At 40.6% G+C, this 27,153-nt stretch overlaps 1 protein-coding gene across 7 annotated transcripts in view; it reads left to right on the top strand.

Moving 5' to 3' along the window:
* The window catches only part of LOC101468289 (C-myc promoter-binding protein), a 91,141-nt gene that overhangs the window by 41,628 nt on the left and 22,360 nt on the right, over nt 1-27,153 (top strand). For 4 of the 7 annotated variants that reach the window (XM_076885498.1, XM_004573286.4, XM_004573288.4 and 1 more), the window contains 14 exons: nt 3,211-3,497; nt 3,940-4,006; nt 4,238-4,296; nt 6,201-6,345; nt 7,593-7,768; nt 8,190-8,290; nt 9,060-9,275; nt 12,812-12,957; nt 13,204-13,242; nt 18,942-19,075; nt 20,775-20,907; nt 21,350-21,556; nt 22,413-22,541; nt 26,770-26,911. In XM_076885498.1, the coding sequence (XP_076741613.1) occupies nt 3,211-3,497; nt 3,940-4,006; nt 4,238-4,296; nt 6,201-6,345; nt 7,593-7,768; nt 8,190-8,290; nt 9,060-9,275; nt 12,812-12,957; nt 13,204-13,242; nt 18,942-19,075; nt 20,775-20,907; nt 21,350-21,556; nt 22,413-22,541; nt 26,770-26,911 (1,981 nt within the window). The remainder of the gene's footprint in view (nt 1-3,210; nt 3,498-3,939; nt 4,007-4,237; nt 4,297-6,200; nt 6,346-7,592; nt 7,769-8,189; nt 8,291-9,059; nt 9,276-12,811; nt 12,958-13,203; nt 13,243-18,941; nt 19,076-20,774; nt 20,908-21,349; nt 21,557-22,412; nt 22,542-26,769; nt 26,912-27,153) is intronic. The other 3 variants (XM_004573287.4, XM_012925324.4, XM_004573290.4) reach the window with 1 other exon arrangement.

The following is a 27,153-nucleotide window of genomic DNA, read 5'->3' on the forward strand; positions in this document are numbered from 1 at the left end:
TACATACATACATACATAAGTCACTTATAAATAAATAGTTGGAAAAGAAACATGTGTAGCTGTAGCAGCAAACAGTGTGTTAAGTGGATGCGTTGTACAGGGAGATGGCCACAGGCAGGAATGATTTCCTGTGTCGTTCAGTGGTGCTTTTCGGTAATCTCAGTCTCTCACTGAACGAGCTCCTGTGACTGACCAACATGTCATGGAGTGGGTGGGAGGTGTTATCCAACATTGTCTTTATCTTGGACAGCATCCGCCTCTCCGACACCACCTTGAGGAGTCCAGCTCCATCCCCACAACATTGCTGGCCTTACGGATCAGTTTATTAAGTCTGTTGGCATCTGCGACCCTCAGCCTGCTCCCCCAGCATGCAACAGCATAGAGGATCGCACTGGCCACCACAGACTCATAGAAAATCCTCAGCATTTTCTGGCAGATGTTGAAGGACCTCAGTCGCCTCAAAAAATAGAGACGACTCTGGCCCTTCCTGTAAAGTGCTGTGGTGTTTTTAGCCCAGTCCAGTTTATTGTCAATGTGTACTCCAAGGTATTTATAGTCCTCCACAATGTCAACACTGACCCCCTGGATTGAAACAGGGGTCAAGTGTTTCCTGGTCTTCCTGAAGTCCACGATCAGTTCCTTGGTCTTTGCCACGTTGAGCTGCAGATGATTCTGCTCACACCACGTGACAAAGGAGTCGACCACAGCCCGGTACTCTGTCTCATCATCCCTGCTGATGCATCCAACCACCGCAGATGGTGCACATCAAACCAGTAACCCGATATATTTAGTATCCCAGTCATGCATTTTCCCATCATAAATCATATCACACTTTAAAAGAGGCATTATTACCTTCAATTCCAGTTATATAAAGGCTAAAATATAGTGTTGTGCGGTGTAAACATTGTTCACGCGGGTAATATAAACTTACTTTGATCCATCAATACGTACAGTTTGATATGTTGAGGAATTAGTAAAATATCCAAATACTTAGCACACTTCAAAAAGAGGGACAGTTTTAATTTTCCAAGATAGACCTTAGTAATCAAGAAATCAATAGACTTGTGTGATGATCACAGTTAAAGGCCTGGGTTGACTGGAGGGGCTTTTCAGATTTCAAAATGGGCTGCAGCAGTCTTATATTGGAGAGTATTCCCCATAGATAAGGTTACAAGTGCTAAGACATAGAGACAGACAGCCAAGTTACAGTCACCAGTTATCCTAAAACGTGCATGTTTTTGGACTGTGGAGTCCAAAGGAAACTCATTTTTCTCAACAAGCCATCTTTTTATGGTTGCCCAACTTTGCTTTTTTCTATCTTGAATTCTTTATTAAAGAAGAAAGGGTAAATTTATGCAAACAAACCCGGCAGAGGTTCACTGACACATCAGCAGAGGAGCACAATTCCAGTTTCAAACAGGCACACAGGCACATCCTTGGTTTCCAAATCTAAACACAAGCTCTGGCCTGCTGTGCTGATCTCTGGGTTTGGAATGGTGTCCAGTTGTGGTTAGTGTCATATTGACACATATTAGTGAATTATGTGGTAAAACAATCACGATTGAAAACAAATAACATCCAAAGCCTTCCACTGTTTAATCGTTTGCTCTGCTGAACAAGGTCAGTTAGAGGTCAGCAGCAGTTGGCAGTGCCAAACCCTTCTCGGTCTGCTGCTGCTGAGTCAAGTTTCTGTGTGTGTGTGTTTGGAAGGTTGACTCTAAGGGGGATATTTGGTGAGGACAGTGTGTTTGCTGCCTTGTCATTTACTAGCCAAGGTCAGAGGAAGACCCAGCTGGACTCTGGCAGTCTGCAGACTCCATTGATAACTGAGCAATCACGCCTAAGTTAAATATTCTATATTTATTGCCATAACCACAGTCTCTGCTACTTTTTTTGTAACTTTATCGTCAGTTAAAAGGTGTCAAATCTCCAGTTTTATTTCTAGTTGGCTTTCTGTTTCTGGATGAAACCGTAAACTTTGTGGTGGAAGAAGGAAAGTCATTCATAGACATTCATAGAATGAAAACACAGTGCTTTTTAATAAAAAGGCTTCATTTTTGACCACAGTGTGTACATAGAAGCAAACACACCCACTCATTGGCAAACAAAGGCCTGAGTTCCTTTCAGAGGAAAATGTGAAAAACGGACCCAAACAGGCAACACAGCTGATAAGCCCGTTAGCTTTGATCTGTGGGAAGGTCTCATATTTCCAGGAAGCAGAGGAGATTTATAAAGCTCAGCTAACTGCTGTTTGTTTGAACCACTGTTGGCATTTCAATGATCAGTAGAAGTTAAACAGCTACACACAGACTGGATGGAAAGTTTCTGGATAGCAAGGACATTTTAGATTGTCGTTGCGCCCTGAAAAGGCTGTAGAATCTGGTGGGCAGGAGCCAGCATTCATTCATTTTGGTACTGGATGTCCTAAAAAGAAATAAACTGCAGAAAATCCATTACAGTTTACATTATGCTAAGAAACCTCGAGGCAAAGCACTGCAATAGGTCTTTACCGCTGCTTAACTCAATTCCCATGCTGTATGTTTCATCAGTGACCTGTGCGGTGTTGCCTCAGTCAACTCACAGGATGCACAAGATGTGGGCTAATTTAACTGTTGATATTACTGTTCAAGTGGGGTTTTTTTTATTATTATTATGTTAGGAAAATTTTTAATGTAAGAACATTTTAATTTCACTATCTCACATGCTAAGCTGGTATGCCAGTGTGCTGAGAATCAACTTTTTCAGGTTTTGCCAGTATGTCTGCTTGTGTGAGTGAGAGAGGAGATACTAAAGAAAATGATTGGCTTATCAGAACTAATTGGCTGATTAGCATAAAGTGGTTGGGAACTATTTTGATAGGTTGATGGGTTTTAGTTGATTTTCATTTGCAACATTTGCAATGAGCACTGACTGAATTGTGTAAATGAAATTTTTGAGTTTAGGCGGTCAGATAGATAAAGCAAGTAATTTTAAGATGTGAAGTTGGGCATGTAAAATTGCAAATGGCATGATTTTTTTTCTTTTAGTTTATTAACCAGTCACAGAAACACTGGCAGATCAATTATTATTTACAAAAATCTTTTTTTGCATCCTTTTCAAAAGCAAATCTAAACCAAGAAAAGTGTCTGACTGTGGCATTATCACATCACAGAGGTATATAAGTATTTAGACTGTTTCTGGTTTCCTGTGTTTTTATTTCTCCTCTACCAGGTTTACGGTGCTGCCATTCAGTTCTATGAGCCCTACCCACAGGAGTGCCTGACCGATCAGCAGCTCTCCCAGCTGGGTCTCCTGATCCCCGACCCTCACAAACCCTCTCCCTCCAGCTGTATGGCCGCTGGCACCAGCAGCACCGCAAACGGCAGCCCGCGCTCAGTCTACACCAACAAGTGTATCTGCCTGCTCTCTCACTGGCCCTTCTTCGATGCTTTCCGCAAGTTCCTCACATTCCTCTATCGCTACTCCATCTCAGGCCCTCATGCCCTGCCCATTGAGAAGTGGGTACTCTGTGTTTTCTCTCTTCATTTAAAAATTGTATGCTCTGGTTGCTGAACATGTTATTATTTAGTGTTCTAGCGACTACAATGATTGGGTTGTGGAAATATAACTCTTTTCTTTGGCAGTTTGCTACATGGTGTCACGCTGAGATATGTCATTAGTTTAGTTTTAATTGTGTCTGAACCTGGACCTGTGTTTCCTGATGTTAGAGTTGAAAAAGAGAAAATAAATTTTTTTCTCACATGGAGGAAGAAAAAAGGGAACAGAAATTGTGTTTGGTCAGATACATACTTGTAATTCTGCTGGTAAGGTAATGTGTAACAGAAGAGTCATGCTTTGTGTATTTCACTCCTGCTCATTACTGGTTGAACAGATGGATTATTCTGCTGCCTACTGCTGGTATATTTGGCCTTATGTTCCACTCATTTTTCTTCATTCCAGGCACATCTCCCACTTCATGCACAAAGTTCCCTTCCCTTCTTCTCAGAGGCCTCGCATCCTTGTGCAGGTATGTTTTAACTGCAAGAGCAAAATGGTTCTTTGTGATGCTTATTGCATTTAATGCAGGCTAGAATGTTTAACCTGCATCTTGCTGAAGAATGAGTTGATTTCTGAAGGTGTTAGTTCACCCGCAGGGGTGCACCGCTTTTGGTCCTTCATTATGAATGAACATTTAAATGATTCAGTGCAGACTTTTTTTGCGTGGTTGGTTTTATCTCATTTTCCAGCTTTTCTTTAGCTTTCCCCTCATGACAGCCTGATGCTGAGCCAGCCGGTCTCTTCTCCATTGCCGCTCAGGTAAGAGCAGCTGTGCTCAAAGTTTCTTAGTGCTAAATGTTAGTTTTGGTGTCAGATCTAAAGAAATATGTGTAAAAGGTCAGTTAGAAAACATATCAAATTGTTGAACTGACAAAATGTACAGTTTGTCAGAAAAAAATTGCACCAGCATGTCCCAAAAAATTTGCAACAGGGTCATATTTACTGCTGTGTAGCATCCCATTTTTGTCTGATACAGGATTTTTGTTTCCAGCTTTTTTTAAATGGTGAAAGGTCTGGACTGCATGTAAGTTATGCTGATGTAATAGATGCAGTAGCACCGTCTTGCTAAAATATTCAAGGGCTTCCCTGAAAAAGCTGCCACCTGTAAATACCTCTCAGCATTGATGGCAACTTTCCACATGTGCAAGTGTCAGTTCTAGAGGTACTAATGCAACTCTATATCATCAGAGATGCAGGCTTTCAAACTGAACACACTGATATAATCTGACCCCAGAACAGTTTTACATTTTGCCTCATTACATTTTAAATGAGCTTTGGTCCAGAGAAGAAAGCTGTGTTCCTGGATCATCTTCACATAGGGCTTCTTCTTCACATGATAGAGCTTTAACCTGTATTTGCGGATGGCACAATGACTTCTGGAAGTGTTCTTGAGTCCATGCAGTGATTTCCATGACAGAAACATGTCATGCCCTGTTATGCCCACAGTGGTGCCTGAGATCCTCTTGTTTTCATACAGTCGTGTTCCTGGCCTGTTGCCAGTGACACTCATTAGGTGCAAAATGTTCTCACAGCTGTTTTTTAAGGACCACTTAAATTTCCAGCCTTTTATTGTCTGTGTCTCAAAGTTTTAGAGGCATGTTGGTCCCATCAAATTAAATAAAACTGCATGAAAAATTAAATCTTTGCTTCTTAAATGTTTCAGTTTAAACTGAGATTGTAAAATTCTGAGACCACACAAATATTTATAGAAAAATGTGGGTTCGTAGCCAATGCTCTTACTTTCTTTTGGGTAGGGTTTGTTAGTTTGTACCTGTTTTTGTCTATTCATGCAGATTCTCCTTTGCCCCTGAATCCCCACCAGCTCCAAACGAAAATATGTTTCCAATCTAAAGTTTTTGTTAAATTAGGCGCGGCTTCACTTTATTTCTACAAATCATTTTGATTGTTGCCAGACAGCTCTGTGTGACCTTCATCTGTCCACTGCACTTGTTTTCAAAATGACTTTGGCTGATCCAGATGTTACTTTACAGACTTTAGACATTTGTAATGAGGTTGCAGGTACTGTTCCTTTTGAACACTCTTCATATTTGGACTGCAAGACTGCATTTGTGTATCAAAGCGTCACAGTTGCATGTGACTGTGACGCTTTGACAGTCACATGCAACCACCATTACAGTGATATGGGTGTTTTTGTTTTTCTGATGAGCAGAAATGCCATATCTGAATTTTTTTTTTCTGTTCTTCCAGATCATGTTTTGACTTTCATGGTTCTACTTAAATGGTCATTTTAATATTTTGAACATTAGAAGCACTTCAACATCTTTAATGGCCTTCCCTGTTCTAGTTGAAGGTGTACTATTGGTATCAGTTACCTTAATTTTCCATGGCTGAGTATTACTTTAACGTTTGAACATTTTTATTGCAGTTGTATTTACCTTAGGTTACTTAAAAATCAACATTTGAAGTTTGTCCAGGTACCACATTTTTTTCCAAGAATTGTTGTTACAACAAAGAAATAATCCACCAAATCCAAATTACCTTACTTTCTGTGCCAAGTTTATATAATCAGGTCTGAACTCGGCCTTATATTATAAATATTAGAGTTGTTTGAGAAACCTAAAGCCTTTCTTTCAAAGAATATATACAATAGATTTTAAAAGAAACAATTTAAAAGAAAATCATTTATATATTTATTTATTTAGTGGTGGTCGATTTTCCACACTGCTCCACAACCTTGGGCCAGAGAACGCTGTCACCTTGCTGGTGTTTGCTGTCACTGAACATAAGATCCTGATCCATTCACTACGACCGGCCGTACTGACCAGTGTTACTGAGGCTCTCGTGTCTGTAAGTAACTCCATTCAGCTGTCATAGAGTGCTCTATCTGCTCTTAGTTTCACTGCCTTCTTGTTTTATACTTAATTTAAATGAATGGCAGCATTTACAATTGCAAGAAAACATTTGTGAACCCCTGTCTATATATCTCTATAAATACAATAAAACATTGTTGTAGGTAAAAAAGAAAACCTTCAAATCCAGTCATAGAAATATATAGTTGGCCACTGACTTTTCCGTGATAGAAAAGTGAACTGCTAAGATGAGCAGTAAATTTGAAGGTGAAATTAGATAGAGGTGTTTTCAGTCAGATGACAAGCAGGTGTGAGTGGGTGTCCTACTTTTAAGAGTGTGGATTTATCCAAGCCTGACCTTAACATTAAAAGTTTGTGATGCTAAACATGACATAGAACCACCTATACTTACTTTCCACAGGAGGGGTCAACCAACAGAAATCACTCAAGGAAAATGTCATGTTAAAGTCTGAATGACTATGAAAGAACTCTGGGTAACTTCCCAGGACCTAAAGGGCTCTTTCACAGAAGTTAACTCCGTGTTTCCCCCAACGAGATAATACTAAACAACAGCAATTTGAAGTAAAGGGATGCAAGGAGAACACAACTTCTCTTTAGAACATGGACAAGTCAGGACAAGCCAGCAAGCTGTTGAACCAGTGTTTTTGTGGATGGAGAATAGATTGTTTTTATTTCAAATGAGAAGCATTATGTTTGGAGAAAGGAATAATCAGCATTCCTGGATGGGAGCCTTTTTCCATCTGTGAAACATTGTGGTGGTGTCATAGAAATACTTGTCATCACTGATGGAAAAAATTAAGAAAAAATTAAGAATTATACCAGCACACAAATGAAATTTTCAGGACATCTGTGGGTAATGAGGAGAGCCAATGATCTAAAGCATACAAGTACCAAAGAACAGTTAAACATAATGCTTTAGAATGATGAAGCCAAAGTCTGGACCTTAATCCAAACGAAATGTGGAATGTCCTGTATCCACCGTAATTCTGTTGTTACACCTGGACGAGGAGGTCAAAGGAGATAGAGAAGGGAGGGGATGGGGGGTCACAAACATTTTCTTAACACTGCAGATGGTGTTCACGTTTTGTTTTAATCCTATACATGGCTCAGCTATACTGTGAATCTGACCACGTGCACTATAGCTCAGTCCTGTGTTAACTGGAAATTCACTGAAGGAGGTTTGTCTGATTTTTCTGCTCTTGTGCTCTTTTTCACCCTCCTCAGATGATTTTTCCGTTCCACTGGCCCTGCCCGTATATTCCTCTGTGCCCCCTGGCGTTGGCTGATGTGTTGAGTGCCCCCTGTCCGTTCATTGTAGGCGTGGACTCTCGCTACTTTGATCTTTATGATCCCCCTCCGGATGTCAGTTGCGTGGACCTGGACACAAACACCATCTTCCAGTAAGCACAATCCTTAAAACCTTCCCACAGCTGTAGGTATTTAGGTAAGAAAGTGAATTTTGCTGAGCTTAATCTTCACCGTGTTCATTGTTCTATACAGCGATCCACACAGCACCTTCTAAGCTATAAGTTCAACATCCTTTGGTCCCTCTATTTTTCAGACAGCATAGCTGCTGGCTCATGAGTTCTAACTTTAGACATCAGGCCAGAGATTGGGTGGAAATGGTTATTTTTGTAGTGTCAGACTTGTTTTAATATGACGAGAATGCAATTTTCTAGCGTGCCAGGTAAGGTCAGTAATGGTTCGCATCATTTTTGGCCTTATTACCAGCCAGACAACGTTGGGGTGGTCTGAAATCCCTCTTGGCCTAACCACTGCTCATGTTGATGTTGGCCTCAGTGTATGTTTCTGCTTTTCTAGCCATGAAGATAAGCGAGCCCTCACATGGAAGATTCTGCCAAAGAAAGCTTGTAAAAACCTAATGAATGTGCTGAATAATCTCTACCAGCAGCTTGTTGATGGTGAGTGCTGAAGCGGTGGGGCAAATTATTGTAAAACTGCATCCAGTGTTGGCGTTTATTTAGTTCATTTCTGGATGTATTTATGGTAAAGATCACTTTCAATGATAATTAGGGTCTAACTAAGGTCTCCACATTGCACGCTCTTCTATTTTTATCATCTGTAGTCACTGATTGTGTTGCCTTTACAATTTGCTCTCCATTCACTTTCCTTTGTCCAGCTCTCCATTCAAATCTGAAAGCCAGCAATAATCCTATCAAAGCATAATCTCCTAATTATCCGTCTGCTCTGGTGTGGGGCTCACTGTATTGTTATCAACTTTTTGCGCGTTTGAGGAAGCATACCCACTGAGTGAACATGAAACCTGCTGCTTCTTGAGCTGTAGGAATCTGAATAATTTAATTTTCTAATTCAGTGAAGTTGAAAATCTAGCCAGTAACTGCCACAAGTGCTGAATATTGATATGCATGCCAGAGGTTGTAGTTGAGACATTTAACCCTGTTGGAAGTCTCTAAATAAGGATATCAACTAAGGATTAAAAAAATGTAATTATGTAATACTAATCCTCATTCACAGTAGGATTACTTACTGGAATACTGCAGCTGTGCACAAACCTTTCAACACATGCACTTAGATCAGAACCACTTCATCAAAATGCAAATGATGCAGCTGGCTCAGCTGAAAGTAGTGATTTACCCTTTATGTTGACATTAGCCTAAAGATCCTGATATGTGCTGTCAGCTGCTAAAATGCATTTTCCTCCTGCTTCAGGTCAGTACCGACCAGATGGGCTGCTGGAGCTGAGCATGAGCGATTCGTCAGAGTTGAGCTGTGGGAAGAGTCTCCACACACTGGAGCTAGAGATCCAGGAAGCCTTTCTGCGCTTCATGGCAGCAATTCTGAAGGGCTACCGCTCCTTCTTGCGCCCCATCACTCAAGCGCCTTCAGAGAAAGCCACAGACGCTAGCTCACTCTTTGACTTGCAAGGTATTAGGAATAATGTCAGTGTCCACATGTAGCTTGAACTCTCGACAGCTCTCCATGTGCAGAGGAAACAGACTGAATGAATTAGCTGGTGTCCTCACCCCACTGGCCTCTTCATATTCCTTACACAGAAACATGAAAAGTCTCAGAGGTACAGAACTGGGCAAAACAGAGTTTCTTTAATTCTAATCAGCTTGGAAGTCAATATTTGGTATGACCACCTTCATTCTTTAACATAGCCTGAACCTTATGGTACTTTTCTGCACTCACCACATTTTTTTAAACTTTGTATTTCCAATTTTCCATAGCAACAAAAATGTAACAAAAATATATCAGAAATATAAATGGAACAAATTGGGACACTATTCAAGAATCTTACAAATAAAGAGGTATAGACTGGATTAAATAACAGTCTTCAAGCCTTTGCTTGTAATTGTGCCATTTAGTCCAGTGTTGTGGAAAAAGATGTCCTTCGAGTCGTAGAAAGAAAGTTAGTCTCTCGATCAAGTGTATTTCTTCTATAATCTCTAGCACTTGCTCTGCTAATCCAATTCCTTGTTATGGCCTTTCTAGTTTCTGTCCTTTTTTGGTATCAAATCTCTGGGTAGCAGACCCAGTAGGAAGGTCTTGGGTTCCTTAGGGGTGGCATAAGCCATGATGTCATCCATTAACTTGAATATACTGTCCCATAATGGTGTCAATTGTGTACATGTCCAGAAGATATGAGAGTGATTGGTCTTTAAGTGACCACACTGTCTCCAATATTGTTGCTGATGTCACTGAAATTTGTTAGTAATATGTGGAGTAATAAAGAATCTAATTAGACTTTTCCACCCAGATTCCCTAATTGGAACTAGTAGAAGTTTGTTGCGTGTTACACATTGTGAGCCAATCACTCTGACAATAGTGCACTAACCACATTTTACAGAAGGATTTATACACTTGCTGTCTTACCTGTCTCCTGACCGCTGACGTCCATAATGTTGACGATTTGAAACAGAAGCCAGCCTGAGCTCTTGGAGAAAATAATGCTGATACTATTATTTTAGTTTCTTTCTGGAAAAAGTAAGAAAATTGTGTGACATATCCTGACAGATTAGCTCTATTAATTTTGTCAGATTTTTTTGGAGGGTGTGGGGAAGAAGATTTATTGTGTATTTCTCAATGCCTTCCCCATTGATTTTATTAGCATGGCTATTGGCTAATCTCAAGGATATTTAATGAGTTAGTGGAGACTTACTGAGTCATTTTAATTTGAGAATCTAGACCAACCAACAAGAGCCTTCTTAGAACTAAGAGCTCTAGGGAACTGACTTGACAATTGACCAACAGAGCTGAGGCTGTTAACATCCAATGTGGTGCGCAGAATCAAAAGTTAACTTTGCTCTACTTTTTCATCATTATCCAGTCCTAGTTGTACAGTCACAATGCATGATTAGTGCTAATGACGTTCTGAATATTTAAGCTAAGACCACATCATCTGTCGCACCTTCTTCTCGACAGCTGGCCTGCCTCAAGCACAGATGGCGTTGTTTAATACATGAGCTTTCGTAAGTGTCCATTTCCACCTCCGAGTAAATACACAGAGAAGCTGTTTGGGCAGGAAGGCTAGGCTTTGAGGAGATGCTCGGGTTGAAGGGTCGAGGCTGCTTGCAAACTGAAGGTTAGTCAGTTAACACTGCAGCTTCTGAGCTCCAGAGGGTTGTCATCCTGCCTGTGGGTCTGAGCCCATGAAAGCTGCTTTGCATCACAGTTGAAGTGAGTTGGGGTGATAAGCCTGCTCCACTGGAGAATAGCTGGAGCCAAGGCTGCGTCCTGTCTGAAATATGTGATACAGCAAACAGGAAAAGCTGCAGTATATTACATAATAACTCAAAGAAATATGTAACAGCTCGTACATCACATTTGAACTCCTGACCACTTTTTACTTAATATCCACAACAATAAAATATTACTAAGTATGTTAATATGTTGATATGAATCAACATCTGTGTCTATGACATTTTTACACACATGCTGCAGCTGTGTTCCTTTTTACTCTGATTTTTCAAATTTGCAAAGCAGATGGTAAATTTAAAAAAACAAACTTTTACTTCAGTTCAGGTTATTTTCTAAATAACAGATGAACACATACACAAGCACCACCTGCTAGTCAATCCATTTTCTTTAAAATGGTATCACCAAGCTCAGTGTGCTGATGGCACTCTGTTTTAGAGGTGTTCTAAAATATTCGTCTTTCTCTGATGAGCATTAATGAACTTTAATCCTTGCTCTTTTCCTGCTGCTTTTAAGACATTTCAACCTCCTTTTGTTCTCTACGGGCCTAACGTAATCCTGAACTAGAGAGCACTAAAGCCTTGTAGGCTGCTTGTTGATTTTATTTCAGCGTACTTACTGGTCAGAAGTTTTTCTAGTACAGACAAGGGGCATTTAGACATTTAGTATGTGGCGCTTTATTTCATAGAAATTATTTTATTATTTTGACGATACTACCTATTGTTTTCTTAATCCTTGTTTAATCATCCAGGTTAGGAAATCCCTTCAAAACTGATCAATGGTGAGTGGTTGTTGATCAATGGTCATGACAACTGACCTCACAGCCCACTGTTCACCAGTGGTGCTAGTTTCAGTCATTATGCAAATGTATGTGTATGAAAAAGTCACTCAGGTGAATGATGAAACATTTCTCCAACTGAAAACGCTACGTCCAGATGAAAAGAATAAACTTTTTTGGGTCTACCCTGTTGTTGTTTTGAAGTCATAACTCAGGTCAAAAATAACTGGACTGCATTTTTAAGGTCACTGGAAGAAATGTGAACTAAATAAACATAATTATTTGGCACTCAGATTGTCAGATCCAAAGTGCATTTCAGTGACAGCACAAAGCAAAAAAGCAAAAGTTTGAAATGCATTAAAGATTTTTTTTTTTTTTTTTTAAGTAATCGGTAAGTGGACTAATTTTTAAGGCCAATGTTTTAAAATGTAGTGAAGGACATAGAGAATGGTATCGTGAGGCTACCCTGAAACGGACCTGAACAGGCCCAAATTGCAAGTGGTCATGATTAAAATATTTATCAACTGCAGGAAGTGTTTGGCTTCCACATCCGTGCTGTGAGCCAGAAACCATCCATCCTATTCTGAGTCTCATAACAGCAGTGACTTATTACTCAGTGACTTATTAGAAGCTTTCAGCATCTATTATGGAAGTTTTTCACCACGTTGTTGCACATCCCGTATTGGCCATTACACTAACAACATTGTGGCTTGCATTATCCAAACCAAGACAAATGGATGCAGTATACATACAGCTTGTTCTAGAATAATGGGTTCTTTAACCACACACTCACACACCTTTTGAAGAAGTCTTTAAATTATTCTTGTGACTGCTCACCATTTTTCAGAAGTTAGAGTGAGATCTTCTATAAAGGTAAACCCACTGTAATCTCAAATCATCTTTCAGTTATTACACTGACATGTTAGATCTCGGCAAAGTAAGGTTACTACCATGTTTAATAACTCATCTATGTTTCTCCCCTCAGGGTTCTTGAAGAGCCGCGACCGCTCACACCAGAAGTTCTACTCCCTAATGACGAAGACCCAGATGTTCATCCGCTTTATCGAAGAGTGCTCCTTTGTCAGCGACAAAGACGCCAGCCTGGCCTTCTTTGACGACTGTGTGGATAAAGTGAGCTTTTTTATTTTATACAAGAGAATGCTATATCACATGCATACATATTCATTTTGATGCAGTAGAGGGGGGAAAAAAAGCCCTTTTCTTTTCTGGCATTTCTTTTCTCAGTGGACCCCCACTGTGTTCCACTTACAGTAGTGTTAGCAGATTTCCCTCTTCTCTGTGTCACTTCACTTGTCTTCAACCAAACCTTCTTGAGTTTCCCTTTCTCTCTTCCTTTCTGCCTCCACTTGTGAACAGCTTTACAATTCAGAGCGGGGTGCAGATAAAGGAGGCAAGGTAAGTCTATTTTTATTCTCACCTATCCTGAAACATTTTGTTTACAGATAGAGGAATTGTGCATGGTGTATGGTAAGCTTGGGTGGTCTTTACTTTTTCATACTCTTATTACTTCCTGATATTTCAACAGGGTTCATGGTGTGTGATGATGGTGTGTAAAAAAACAAAAAAAAACAAAACAAAAAAAACACCCCACAAAAAAACAACCAGCAAATGAAAAGAACCCCTAAAAGCTTAGATAGAAGTCATTGTAGCAATGGATTTGAGGAATTAGCAGACAGACAATTAACCTTTGCTGCCTTCACTGTCATCAGAAATAGGATTAAAAAAAAAAACTGCAGTAGATAACATTTGGCTCTGTAGCTATTCTAAATGGTATTACAGCTTATTGTGCAACATCATGTTCACTTTCCTGTCTTTCCAAAGAAAGAAGGCTGTTGGTGCTAGTACTGCCAACATTAGCCGCACTCTGGATAGTTTTTACTTTTTGACTAGTTGATGGTACAAGTTTTAATTTAAACTGATCAGGAAATTCTAGGGGCATGTCCAAATTGGACGTTTTAGCTTCTTTAGTGAAAAATTTCACAATGTATTGTTAAAGTAGAATATGTTTACTGTTTGGAATTGTATTTTAACAGCTCTCTGCGCTCACTTGAATGATACATCAGTAGCTACTGCTGCACTACAATGCATGCTCTCAATACAACAACTCCATACCAGTCTAATTGAGATCCATCAATGTAATGATGGTGCTTAAAATCGTAGCAGCCAGATCTCTAAATACCTCTACATACCCTGTGACTGAAATATGGCCCAAACCTACTACATGATACTCATAATGTAACCAAATTATTTTGAGTCATAATTGGAAACAGCTTTGTCTCAATGCTCTTAGAAAACCCTCCAGCCATACAGATATGATTTAAGCTTTCATGTTATCCCGCCCACGTATTCTTGTGTCATTTAAATTAGTTCCTTATGATCCAAGCTGTAGAGCCTTTTTACACATTCTCTATTTTTAATGAAAATTCTCCCACATCCACATTAAATTTGCTGCCACAGCAATTTGTCCCGAGATAGTGAATGCACCGTATCATGGAAAATCCATGTGTGCAGTTTTCTGCGAAGATTTCTTCCTTCAATTTTTCATGAGTCTAGTGAGTAAGGGTTTTTAGCGCTTCAGTGATTTCTGAAGCGCTAACAGAGCTTGAAGTTAGTTCTTTGCTCTTCCACTAGGCTCACATTTTTTCGTGTGACAGTGTAAAGACTCGGAGTTGCTCTCAGTCCATCTCCTTTTTTCCATTGGGAGCACTTTGAGTAGGTTGACCTCATGTGCTCATGGGGTGTGTCCCCGTATCAGACCATATTTGTGGTTCAGTTTTGTGTGTTTGCTGTTTTAAAGACTACCAAACCGCTTTGCTTCCTAAGTCGCATCTTTGGGTCACTGGTTTTTGCAGGTGACATTTATAACTGACTTTGAAATAGTCTTTGCTGTCCTTGCATTGTGTGTGTGTGTGCTCTGGCTGTAATTGAGACAAAATGGAAGTGAATACAGAGGCCAGGATCCACATCCTCCCCTCCCTGTTTTCCCAGACCTGCACTGGAGCCTGTGTTTCCTGATGCAGCCTGTGCGTCACTTCTACGGGCGATTAAATCCCTTAAACTGTCTCTGCACTGTGGCAATGTGGATGACGTTATCTACTCTCTAGGAGACAAAACGCAGTGCATCTCTCAGCCCACACACAGGAGTCCCATACATGAAGATAAGGTTAAAGTCTACACATCCCTGAGGGCAAGATGTTTGCTGTAGCAGCAAAACTAATTAAATCCAAAAGACAAAAACACTAGTAGTAATTATGCAAGAAAGATAATATCAAACAAAGAGTCATGGGATTCTATGCAGTATTACATGCAGTATTAAGACCTCGGTAACAGTAACTCTTTAAAAGGTATACACATTATTAAAGAAGCACTGCTCATGTAGAGATTGATAAATCAGTTTTTTCTAAATTTCTCATCTATTCATCACATTGAAACATTTGTCCATATGCCCTAATTAGACAGCTCTCCGTGAATTTGAAACTGTTCAGGGTTTTGGTAAAAACTAATGTTACTTTTTGAATGTGGAGTGTGTCTGCAAATACGTGCTCCCAGTAGTTTTTATAATACCCCGATTTCCTGCCACCTGAATGTTTTGTTTTATAGCTGGAAACAGTTCACAGCAGAATTTCAAAATATCCAAAATATGGACGGAAAGAACCTCTTGGGAGCATGGTGCCACATCGAAGTCACAGAGTGTTTATTTAAAGGAAGTTGTTTGACATTTTGGGAAAATACACTTCTTGGCTTTTCACAGAGTTAGTATAATTTGGATGTGAATTGGATAAGTACAAGTTCTGCCTTCTGGGTGGTGATATGTTTGGATAGCTGCTTGGCAGGGAACACTGATGCTCTGACTTGTATTGCTAATCATGGTTAGCCACATGGCTAATGCTAGCAGCATTGCTATTGTACAAAGCAATATAAAATCCTAAAAACCCTCTCCACTGGGTTTGTCGCTATACTCTTACCAAACTCTCTCATCTACATCTTACCTAAGGGGGTTTGTAGAAACCCTTGAAAAACTGACAGCTCCTGCTTTTACTCCTGTGTTTTAAAATGTGCCCATAGAAGCAGCACAGAAAATCATGTTGGCCTCTGATGTTCTTTAATGGACAAAAGAAGAATAATGAAAGCCTTCTTTAGACAGCACTAAGGAAGAGACACTCCCACACTCCACTGCTTTGACTGAGGTTGTTATCAAACTTTAATTACCATCTGAATAACTAGACTAAATTATGAACTTTAAGCAAGTGCTTCACCTCCCTTCTTTCCAGCTTGAAGAAAATCATTGCCTGTAGCGCCAAAGCCTGTCATTAAGCACTTCTCAATTTACGATGCTTCCCTCTGTGACACTGGGTGTTTTAAATCCACCATAAAGCTCAGACCCTCTGATTTAAGATTCACTTTGTCTTATCTGTCTGCCCTACCAGTATGGCTGTAGTAAAATCTTTGCACTAACTCCAAATGTCACTGATGAAAATGATAAATGAGGACCATTATGCTGTTGTTTCATTTGCCCACATAGATTTGTTTCTGGCCTCATTAATAAAAATCAGAACACCTTTTTTTCCCCATCAGTGGGCACCTATAATCTTTTATCATTCGATAAAGAGATACGGTTGTAGATATGGTCTTGGAAACTCAGCCTTACAATAACATAACACCAAATGCTGAGTGTAGTCTCCTTGCTATGTATCTGAGCCAAACAGACTGACAGTGGGACAAACCGTTATGAGAGATTCTATAGAGCCAGTTCATACCTTAAGCTGACTTTGGCATGATATGCTCATCTTTCAATGTGTAAATCAAACTGATCATGGTCCTTGTATATTAATAAATCAGGTGGTCTTCCAAGGCTGAAGTATGCTATGAAAAAATTGTTCAAAGAAAAAGAAGGTAGTATATATGTAGATAGTGAATGCATTAACACAATCCCAAAATAATCAGATTTCATAGAAATGTTTTTTTGTATTCACTTTGAAATGGGGAATAACTTCAGCCAAATCAACTTGCCGCTTGCAACGATGCAGCTGCCTCAAGGCGAACATTAAGAATCGACAAATGACCTGTTTTTTCTGCCTCATCTTTTCTTACTTTAAACCATTTATGTCAGATAAATCCAGACACAGACCACAACAGATGTTGACTCTAAGTTCAGTTAACCCTGTAAGAGTTGTAAATTGAGTTGCAGTGTTACTGAATAGAAAGCTACTGAACTAACTGTTGTTCTAGGTGATGGCTTGCACAGAAAAGTTGTTCCAGTGTCCGTTGATATATATAAAGGAGGAGAGGGTGTTGACTGAGTTTATGTCCTTGTTGCGTGGGATGAGTGATCTTTACTCTGTATTTATTGAGCTTCTGCGCCCACAGCCCTCTGGGTTGTCTGTGCATCCATCTGTCCATTCTATTTTGCAAACACAATATTCAGTCCATATTATAAAGCTGCTACACAATATGGAATTGATATGGACTGAGTAACGTGTTAGGAATGAAAGGATGCCACATTGTTCGATAGAAATAGAAATGAACAAACTGCAGAGGGCTGAATTTAAGGATACCCCAAAAGTGAAAAATGATTCAGCAGGTTAGTCAATTTTGCTGATACTCAAAAGTATTGGGTATTGGGTCTGACAATGGGTCCAAGGATTTTACCCCAGTACTTAATGGCAGTCAGGTGCCATTGCATAGCCTGTAGAGGTCTGTGATTCCCTCCATGGATATGCCTCCCCAGAGCGTCACTGACCCATCACCTGAACTATGTTACAGACAACATATGTTCTCCACGGCTTCACTAGACCTTTTCACACCTGTCACATGTGCTCAGGCTCTCATCTTTGAAAAGCACAGGGCGCCAGTGGTAGACTTGGCAATTCTGGTATTCTATGACAAATGCCAGTTAGGTCAATGCTGGGCAGTGAGAACACTGGGTCCTTAGGCCACCCTTATGAACGTCATATCTGTTTCTGATTGTTTTCTCAGAAACATTCACATCACGTGCCTGCTGGAGGTCCCTTTTGTAGGACTCTGGGAGTGCTTATCCCGTTCCCTCATGCACTAAGGAGCAGATACTAGTCGTGCTGATGGGTTAAGGACCTCCTACGGCCCTGTCCAGCTCTCCTTGATTAACTGTCCCAGCACTGGAGTCTTGAGACTGTGCTGGGATAGGCAGCAAACCTTGGCAGGTATCGATGTGCCATGCTGGAGGAGTTAAACTGCCTGTGCAATCTCTGTAGGGTCCAGGTATCAGCTCATGATAGCTGTAGTGACACTGACCTCAGCCAAATGGAAAACAGTAAAAACACATGGAAAAGATGAGGAGGGAAAAAATGTCAGTGTTTAACTAGCTTCCAAGTTTTCAAACTTTCAAAGCATTGTTTACTTCAAAATCAGCTTTTTTGGCCAAGCAAGGAATTTGAGACTCTCAGTGGATTTGCTCACTAATACAACAGACATACAATTGAACAAGAACACCAATACTTAACAAAGTCACATTAAATCAGTTTTATTTTTGTATCCTTGTTATATTAAGACACACAAGGCTTCAAAATCTGTACTTTACATTACAACCTCTATCCCTTAGACTCTCAACTCAGTTGAAGAGCAGCTCCTTAATGGGCTAAAATGACACTGAATGTCATGAAATGAGGCATTTAAACCACTAACAGTAATTATAGTTATTTTTGAGTCCCTTCTGGTATGTTGTAATGATTATAACAACAATTCTGATGATACTTTCCACTCAGATGTCATATTGTGTTCTGCCATTAAACAGTTTGCTAATGAAACGTAAGTATAAAAATAATCCTTTAAAAAAGCAAGGAAAGGGAAGCAGTAAAATCTAGGTCACTCTTTGTCATCATTCTTCAGCTCTGACACTCATTCTGTAACAATCCTGCCAACAGAATCAGCTGTTTTGGAATAATACTGGGCAAAGATATGTTTGCTAAGACTTATTATAGGCCATAACATCAAGATCTATATGGAATTTCCGATCTGTCAGACGGGGTGCTTCATACTGCCTTCAGGTGTCATAGATGACAGGTCACAGTCTCACGACCTGCACACATTCCTTCATGTTTGTGTTTTCTTTTCTGCAGGTGGACAGCGACAGGCCGGAGGAGACCCGGCTTATAGAGATTGATGAATCCCAGCGTAGTGAGCACACAGTCTTCATCACGCCTCCAGAGCTGCCTCCTCTGCCCGAGGGAGAGGAGCATCCACTATGCTACAGGTACAAACTGTACTTATGGAAGTACAGTTACATTTCCAATGGAGGAATGGGGGTGCATAGATAGATAGATAGAATAGATGCAAATTAACTGGAAGAGACTTAAGGATTAAACGTGACGCTACCAGGAAGCCATTATCCTCTAGTACCACTGTACTCCAGAACTGCAATCTACCTGGAGTGTCCAGAATTACGAGATGTTCATTGCTCAAGGACATGACTGATGTAAGGAGGGCTGAAACACGATCACCACTGAACAAGACACACAAGTTAGAAATGTTAAGATTGGGCAAAGAAATATCTGAAGACACATTTTTCAAAGGCTGTATGGACAGATGAAACGAGAGTGACTCTTGATGGACCAGATAGATGGGATCATAACTCGATCACGAATGGTTAAAGGGTACTAAGAGTCAAAGTGGAGGAGGTGCACTGGTTTGGGCTGCTATTATCAAGGATGAGCTAGTTGCACCATTGAAGATGAACTTAAAATAAACTCCCAAACCTATTGCCAGGTCCTAAAGGATACTTTCTTCAAGCAGTGGTACAGAAAAAAGTTAGCAGCATTTAATAAGACTGTTGAGTACATATGATGGTGCATTGAACTGCATGAAAACAAGTACTCCAGCGCTTGGCTACCCAGTAAAGGTCTCAAAGATGATAATAATGACACAGCCCTCTTCCTTGTTAGCCCTTCTAAAGCTTAAGATTTACAAACAGGGAAGACAGTATACCTCTTTAAGCATTTGGCAGGTTGTGGCTGCTGCTGCACAAAAAAATTGACAGATTATGGATGAAAGGCTGATGGCAGTCATCTTTCATCCATAGGCTGACTGCCTATGTTATCTTTGCTAATTAAATGTGTTATCTTTCCTGTACAAAATGAAAATAAACAAGTACGACGGGAAAATTTGGGTTTTAAACAAAAGAGTGTGTAACATTTCCTTTGTTAAACATTCAGGTTTTTAGGTTTATTAACAGTTTGGCTTGACTGAGAGGACTGGATTTGTTCCATAGTAAAATGAATCTTTCACTTGCCTAATAATTGTGCACATGGTGTATATAGTATTTTGTTCTAGTTTCATTCTGTGATGTCTGCATGTTTTTGTTTGCATGACATTTTTGAATAACAAAGTCGAATGTTGTGCACAAATGACGAGTAATATTTGTTTTAAATTTGGAAAGACATACAAATATGCTGCTGAGTACAATCCTCCTACTAGATGTCCTTCCTTGAGATGAACTGGAAATTCTCACAGCTAACAGCAGGGAAAAATCTGAACAATAGATTAAGTTTCAATTTGGTTAGTTCTTTCTTTTCAATAGCTGACTGAGGACCAGCAGGAGTTGAGCTGTCAAAGTGAGGACCAAGACTGAACTCTGCTGCTGGACCATGTGGAGCTGAATATTTGTATTCTGCAGTCATGCCTCATTCTGAATAATTTATTATTTTTTTTCAGAAGCACTTAAGTTATGTCCCAATCATAATCCATAATGACCAGCAGTTTTCCACATTTTTTTATTAGCTCTCTTTGTAGACAATTACAAAAAAGGTTTTGTATTGATGTCACTCTAACCTTGGAAGCAACCATTCCCCACAGGGTGTTTAGGCTCCAGCCTGATGGATGCCAACCCACTTTGTATGCATGTAAATAACTGTGTGCCCTCTTTCACTAATGTGTGAATGTGTGTTTTTCATTAGGTATGATGGTTTCCCAGTGTTGAGTTTAGATCTGTTTGACCCCGTGGAGGGTCTGCAGACGCCCTCCTCCCGCCTCGCTGCCAGGCACAGCTGTCCCACCAGCCCTGCCCCCATGTTTAGACGCACCAAGCAGGTCAGCACAACAGAAACATGTTTTTTGTAACACTGCAATTTATGGGTTCATTTGGATTTTCATACTGATTTATTTATGCTTATAAATAAGGCAAAAATACATGCTGCTTTACCTACACGTCCAAACATGCTCCAAGAATCTCCAAAATTTTACAAGGCTGATAGCAAGTAAGACCATCAAAAAACATTTCCTTTTGTAGAGTCAGTATTTAAAGTTGATACTTGATAATTAAGCACACAGTACTGAACATCTTCAAGCAATCCACAGATTTAAAAAAGATGCAAGTAGAAGTTTTTGTCTTGTTGACATGGTTTCCTTGCAGCTTTTTCTGACATGAGACAGTAGCGTAGGTAATTTTCATTTGCCATTATCTCCTGTGTGAATTCGACATGTCCCCGAGACCGAATTATGCATAATTTCTGCTTCTATTTTTCATCCACAGGAGATCAAATCAGCCCAGAAGATTGCTAAAAAGTACTCATCCATTCCTCAGCTGTGGTCCAAGTGCCTGCTGCGTCACTGCTACGGCCTGTGGTTCATCTGCCTGCCAGCATACGTGAAGGTGTGCCACTCCAAGGTGCGAGCGCTTCGCACAGCCTACGACGTCCTCAGGAAGATGCAGGCGAAGAAGCTACAGCCCCCTGATGAGGTACATCAGCTGTTGCCCCAAATTACCTGCTAACTGTTGATCATAGACTGTGTATGAAACTTTGACAAAGCCTCCAGATCTAAATAGTGAAGCCAGTACAGAAGTGCCGTAAACATGGGATAGCTCAGTAGGTAGAGCGGTTGCCCCATGATCGGAAGGTCAGGGGTTCGAATCCCCTGAACGGCTACCCTGAGGTACCCTTGAGCAAGGTACCATCCCTACACGCTGCTCCCCGGGCGCTGCACTGGTGGCTGCCCACTGCTTCACTGAGTGAATGGGTCAAATGCAGAGAAGAATTTCCCCACGGGGATCAATAAAAGTGTACATCATTATTATTATTAACATGTATTTTCTCTAACTGTCGGGAAGGAAAGAAAAGTCTACACTTTTCTGATGAGTTTATAGACTCATTTGCTAGTTTTAGATCATGTGGAATACAGCATGAAGTTAATTTTTCATGTGATGGTACTCATGGCCTCTGTCAGTGCGCCCCAGGGTGGCTGTGGCTACAATGTAGCTTGTCATCACCAGTGTGTGAATGTGTATGTGAATGGGTGGATGACTGGTTGTGTAAAGCGCTTTGGGGTCCTTACGGACTAGAAAAGCGCTATACACATACAGGCCATTTACCATTTATTTACCATTAGTATAAAAAAAAAGATATCCTTGATTGCTCGATTGTGTGATTACAAAGTTGCCAGCCTCAGTTACACAGTCGTCCACTCCTCACTCATCACATCCAGTTTAAAAACAGTGGCAGATTTTGTTTACAGTCTTTTGATTCAAGATGTCCAAACACACTTGCACAGTCTGTTTTTCAGTCTGTAGTATTTCTGCCCAAACAATCCACATGCAGGTCTGCTACCGGGTTCTGATGCAGCTGTGTGGACAGTATGGGCAGCCTGTCCTGGCAGTGAGGGTCCTCTTTGAGATGAAGAAGGCTGGAGTCCACCCCAACGCCATAACGTATGGTTACTATAACAAGGTACAGTGGTACTGCTGATGATAATGAAGGCAGAACTTGTGTGAAATTAATCTATCAACAAATTTACACTTTGTTGTTTTAAAAATGGATAGGCTATGACTCTCACTGATATCAACTGCTCTGCGTTGTCTAACGGATCCACGTGAATGCTGGGACATGCAAACACTGTTGCTGTCCTCCCTGCTCCCCTGAGCTTGCCATCTGTTTTGTTCGCACATTATAAATAATCTGCTGATTTTACTGCAACTTTAACTAGTGCATGGACACACCAATGACAGCCAACTGGCAATTTATAGAGCGACTGTCAAATAAGAAACTTGTTTTTTGTCAGCAGTGATGGATAAATGTGCAGACTGAGGCAGAGTAATAAAAGTCTGGAGAATTGGTTACTGTAGAAATCAATCAGGTTACCGGCCACATTATGAAAAAAGTATTTGTTTTAGTAAATGTCATATTTAATATGACTGAAGGAATAAATAAAAGCAAAGATTAAGATGCAGAGAGGAAATGACCTCTGAGTGACCTCTGAAGCCCCAGATTGAATGCAGTTTCTCAAATTTGATCTTCTGGATAAACATAGCTTAGGAATTTGGATGATAATAAGGCATACTGATTGCAACCTTGTTGATTGTTTATTCATGATTCACAAGCAGTCGCATAAATAATTGCATTCAGATAATCACACTGCTGTGCTCATTGCACAGTCAGTAAAAATCATCTGTCTCTTGGTGGCACTCACAAAGCAGAGGCACTTCATTGTAGCAATGGCTACAATGGCAAACAGACACTCAGATTCAGATAAAAGAAAACATCGCTGACATTTGCGGCTTACCCCCAAGGTTGTGTGACACGGTGTGCGATCACCCGCAGGTGTCAGGATGAACCACATCCCTGTTATCACTGTAACCTGCCCCTGGTCTGCTGAACCAGGGAGCATAAAAGTAAATTGGCTGATGTGGGAGCAGACTGTCAAGAGGCAAGGCTGCAGTAAAGGTTACTAAGGGTAGTGTTTTGACACCTGAGAGGATCATATTTTCCCTTAGAAATAGATGGCCTGGAGGCAGGAGGTGGCAGAGTTGTACTCTGGCACAAGCTTTGTGTTCACAGTTACAGGTGGGTTTTCTTCCTCTTTTATGCTTCTGTAGGTGTTTGAAGTCCAAGTATGGGAATGAGAAATCTGCATAAGCATGCTTAAATATTAACTCTGCCCTTCATTCCCTATTAAATTCATATAGTTCCATATAAAAAAGTAAAAAAACAGCAGAACCTGAGGTGATCCATAGCTATAGAAAACTAAACTGAAAATAAAAAAATAAATACATTTAATTTAAATAAATGAAATACTTGAAGTTGCCCAGGGCAGGGGAGCATGCAATGATCTGTACCTACAGTGGGGCAAAAAAGTATTTAGTCAGCCACCGATTGTGCAAGTTCCCCCACCTAAAATGATGACAGAGGTCAGTAATTTGCACCAGAGGTACACTTCAACTGTGAGAGACAGAATGTGAAAAAAAAAAATCCATGAATCCACATGGTAGGATTTGTAAAGAATTTATTCGTAAATCTGGGTGGAAAATAAGTATTTGGTCAATAACAAAAATACAACTCAATACTTTGTAACATAACCTTTGTTGGCAATAACAGAGGTCAAACGTTTACTATAGGTCTTTACCAGGTTTGCACACACAGTAGCTGGTATTTTGGCCCATTCCTCCATGCAGATCTTCTCGAGAGCAGTGATGTTTTGGGGCTGTCGCCGAGCAACACGGACTTTCAACTCCCGCCACAGATTTTCTATGGGGTTGAGGTCTGGAGACTGGCTAGGCCACTCCAGGACTTTCAAATGCTTCTTACGGAGCCACTCCTTTGTTGCCCGGGCGGTGTGTTTTGGATCATTGTCATGTTGGAAGACCCAGCCTCGTTTCATCTTCAAAGTTCACACTGATGGAAGGAGGTTTTGGCTCAAAATCTCACGATACATGGCCCCATTCATTCTGTCCTTAACACGGATCAGTCGTCCTGTCCCCTTGGCAGAAAAACAGCCCCATAGCATGATGTTTCCACCCCCATGCTTCACAGTAGGTATGGTGTTCTTGGGATGCAACTCAGTATTCTTCTTCCTCCAATCACGATGAGTTGAGTTTATACCAAAAAGTTCTACTTTGGTTTCATCTGACCACATGACATTCTCCCAATCCTCTGCTGTATCATCCATGTGCTCTCTGGCAAACTTCAGACGGGCCTGGACATGCACTGGCTTCAGCAGCGGAACACGTCTGGCACTGCGGGATTTGATTCCCTGCCGTTGTAGTGTGTTACTGATGGTGAGCTTTGTTACTTTGGTCCCAGCTCTCTGCAGGTCATTCACCAGGTCCCCCCGTGTGGTTCTGGGATCTTTGCTCACCGTTCTCATGATCATTTTGACCCCACGGGATGAGATCTTGCGTGGAGCCCCAGATCGAGGGAGATTATCAGTGGTCTTGTACGTCTTCCATTTTCTGATGATTGCTCCCACAGTTGATTTTTTCACACCAAGCTGCTTGCCTATTGTAGATTCACTCTTCCCAGTCTGGTGCAGGTCTACAATACTTTTCCTGGTGTCCTTCGAAAGCTCTTTGGTCTTGGCCATGGTGGAGTTTGGAGTCTGACTGTTTGAGGCTGTGGACAGGTGTCTTTTATACAGATGATGAGTTCAAACAGGTGCCATTCATACAGGTAACGAGTGGGGGACAGAAAAGCTTCTTACAGAAGACGTTACAGGTCTGTGAGAGCCAGAGATTTTCCTTGTTTGAGGTGACCAAATACTTATTTTCCACCCTGATTTACGAATAAATTCTTTACAAATCCTACCATGTGGATTCATGGATTTTTTTTTCACATTCTGTCTCTCACAGTTGAAGTGTACCTCTGGTGCAAATTACTGACCTCTGTCATCATTTTAAGTGGGGGAACTTGCACAATCGGTGGCTGACTAAATACTTTTTTGCCCCACTGTATGTCACATGTCAAAGAATAAATAAAGGATTTTCATTCAGCATAAATGCGACATTGCATGATCAGCGAGAAGAGCTTTGACATCACAGCAGCAAACTGAACAGGTTTTAATGTTTGCAGATTTTTGGCCTCGGTGGGTTAGACAAACCATACCAACTGTTCTCTGTCATCAGTGCTCTTTCATATGGATCTGTCTTTGCACTACACGAGGCTGGACTGGGTTCATAGTCAGACTGTTATATCAGAGTAAGAAGTCAGTCAATCTCATTTAAAACTAAATCTCATTTATCTTTTAATTATGTAAAATGGGATATTGTTTTCAGCCAGTTCAACTGTCAGTATGAAACTAGAACCAGCAGGTGATGAACTTTACAAACAGCTGCAGTGTTTTAATTAATGAGTTCCAGAGATGTTAGCAGAGGGATTTTCTTTTAGCCCTTGGCAGAAATGGGGTATCATTTCCACTTGCTCTTCTGTTTCTTTTAAACTAAGCCCAACTAAACGGTCTGCTGCCTGTAGCTTCACATTTACTGGAGCAATATGAGGGTCATATTCTTCCAACTACCCTCACGAAGCACAATTCACAAAATGTCAAGCTTTTTTTTTCATGTTGCTCAGGATATCATCATCGATGCCATTCAGTTCAGCCTAAAAAGTAGTTCTTCCTTGAATACAAAATGTGGTTCTTCTCTAGCCCTCTTGTCACTGCTGACAGCTCAGTAGTGCGACCTTATTTAATGAAATCTTCTGAACCTGCATACAAAAAACGACGGTGTGATAAACCCAGTTCTGTTCGGCTGCGTATCACTTTTCTTTATTATTATTGTTATTTTTCCAGGGAGCCCCCCCCCCCCAATCAGCCTGTTGAACGTGACTTGGTCACCAACAGCAGCAATTCTGCTCTTCTGATCTTGAGTGTGACTGTAGATCTAATACCAGTGCAGTTAATGCCTTTGATGAAATATTCATTCAAGATGGGTTTATATGGAACAGAGATCGGTCCTATTTCAGTTCAGTCACTTCAAAATATTCAGTCGAAATAAATTGAATCAAGTCGGACGCTCGTCAGACTTGTCACGCTCATTTAGGAGAAGAATATGAAAATATTTTATTTTTGAATTAATTTGGCAGCAAACATTTTTCTTTTCATGATATGATAAGAATCTGTTTCCCCTCCTGATGTCATCCTATCCTCACATCCGTCCTCATTTTCTTTGTCCTGCTCCTTGCCCAGGCGGTACTGGAGAGCACATGGCCCTCCAGCACCAGAGGAGGATACTTCCTGTGGATGAAGCTAAGAAATGTCATACTGGGCGTGGCGCAGTTCAAACGGGCACTACGACGACACGCACCCCTCACCCAGAGCCCTCTGTCAGGTAACTGTGATCAGTAACAGTCTGCATTCCTGAGAAAAGAAATGTCCCTTTTTCTCTTATTAGTCTGTCATCTTTAATGAAGAGAGTCAGAGTCCTTGACCTGACACGTCCCCTGGTGATTTGCATTCAGTCTTGGAATACTGTTACTCCACAAGATCTGGATGTAACTAATCAAATTTGGCAATAAAGCAGTAAGTGTAGCATTGCAGGCAGAGCAGATGACACACTGAGCATGCAGCTTG

The sequence above is a fragment of the Maylandia zebra genome, linkage group LG1, assembly GCF_041146795.1.
Source record: "Maylandia zebra isolate NMK-2024a linkage group LG1, Mzebra_GT3a, whole genome shotgun sequence".
NCBI lineage: Eukaryota > Metazoa > Chordata > Actinopteri > Cichliformes > Cichlidae > Maylandia > Maylandia zebra.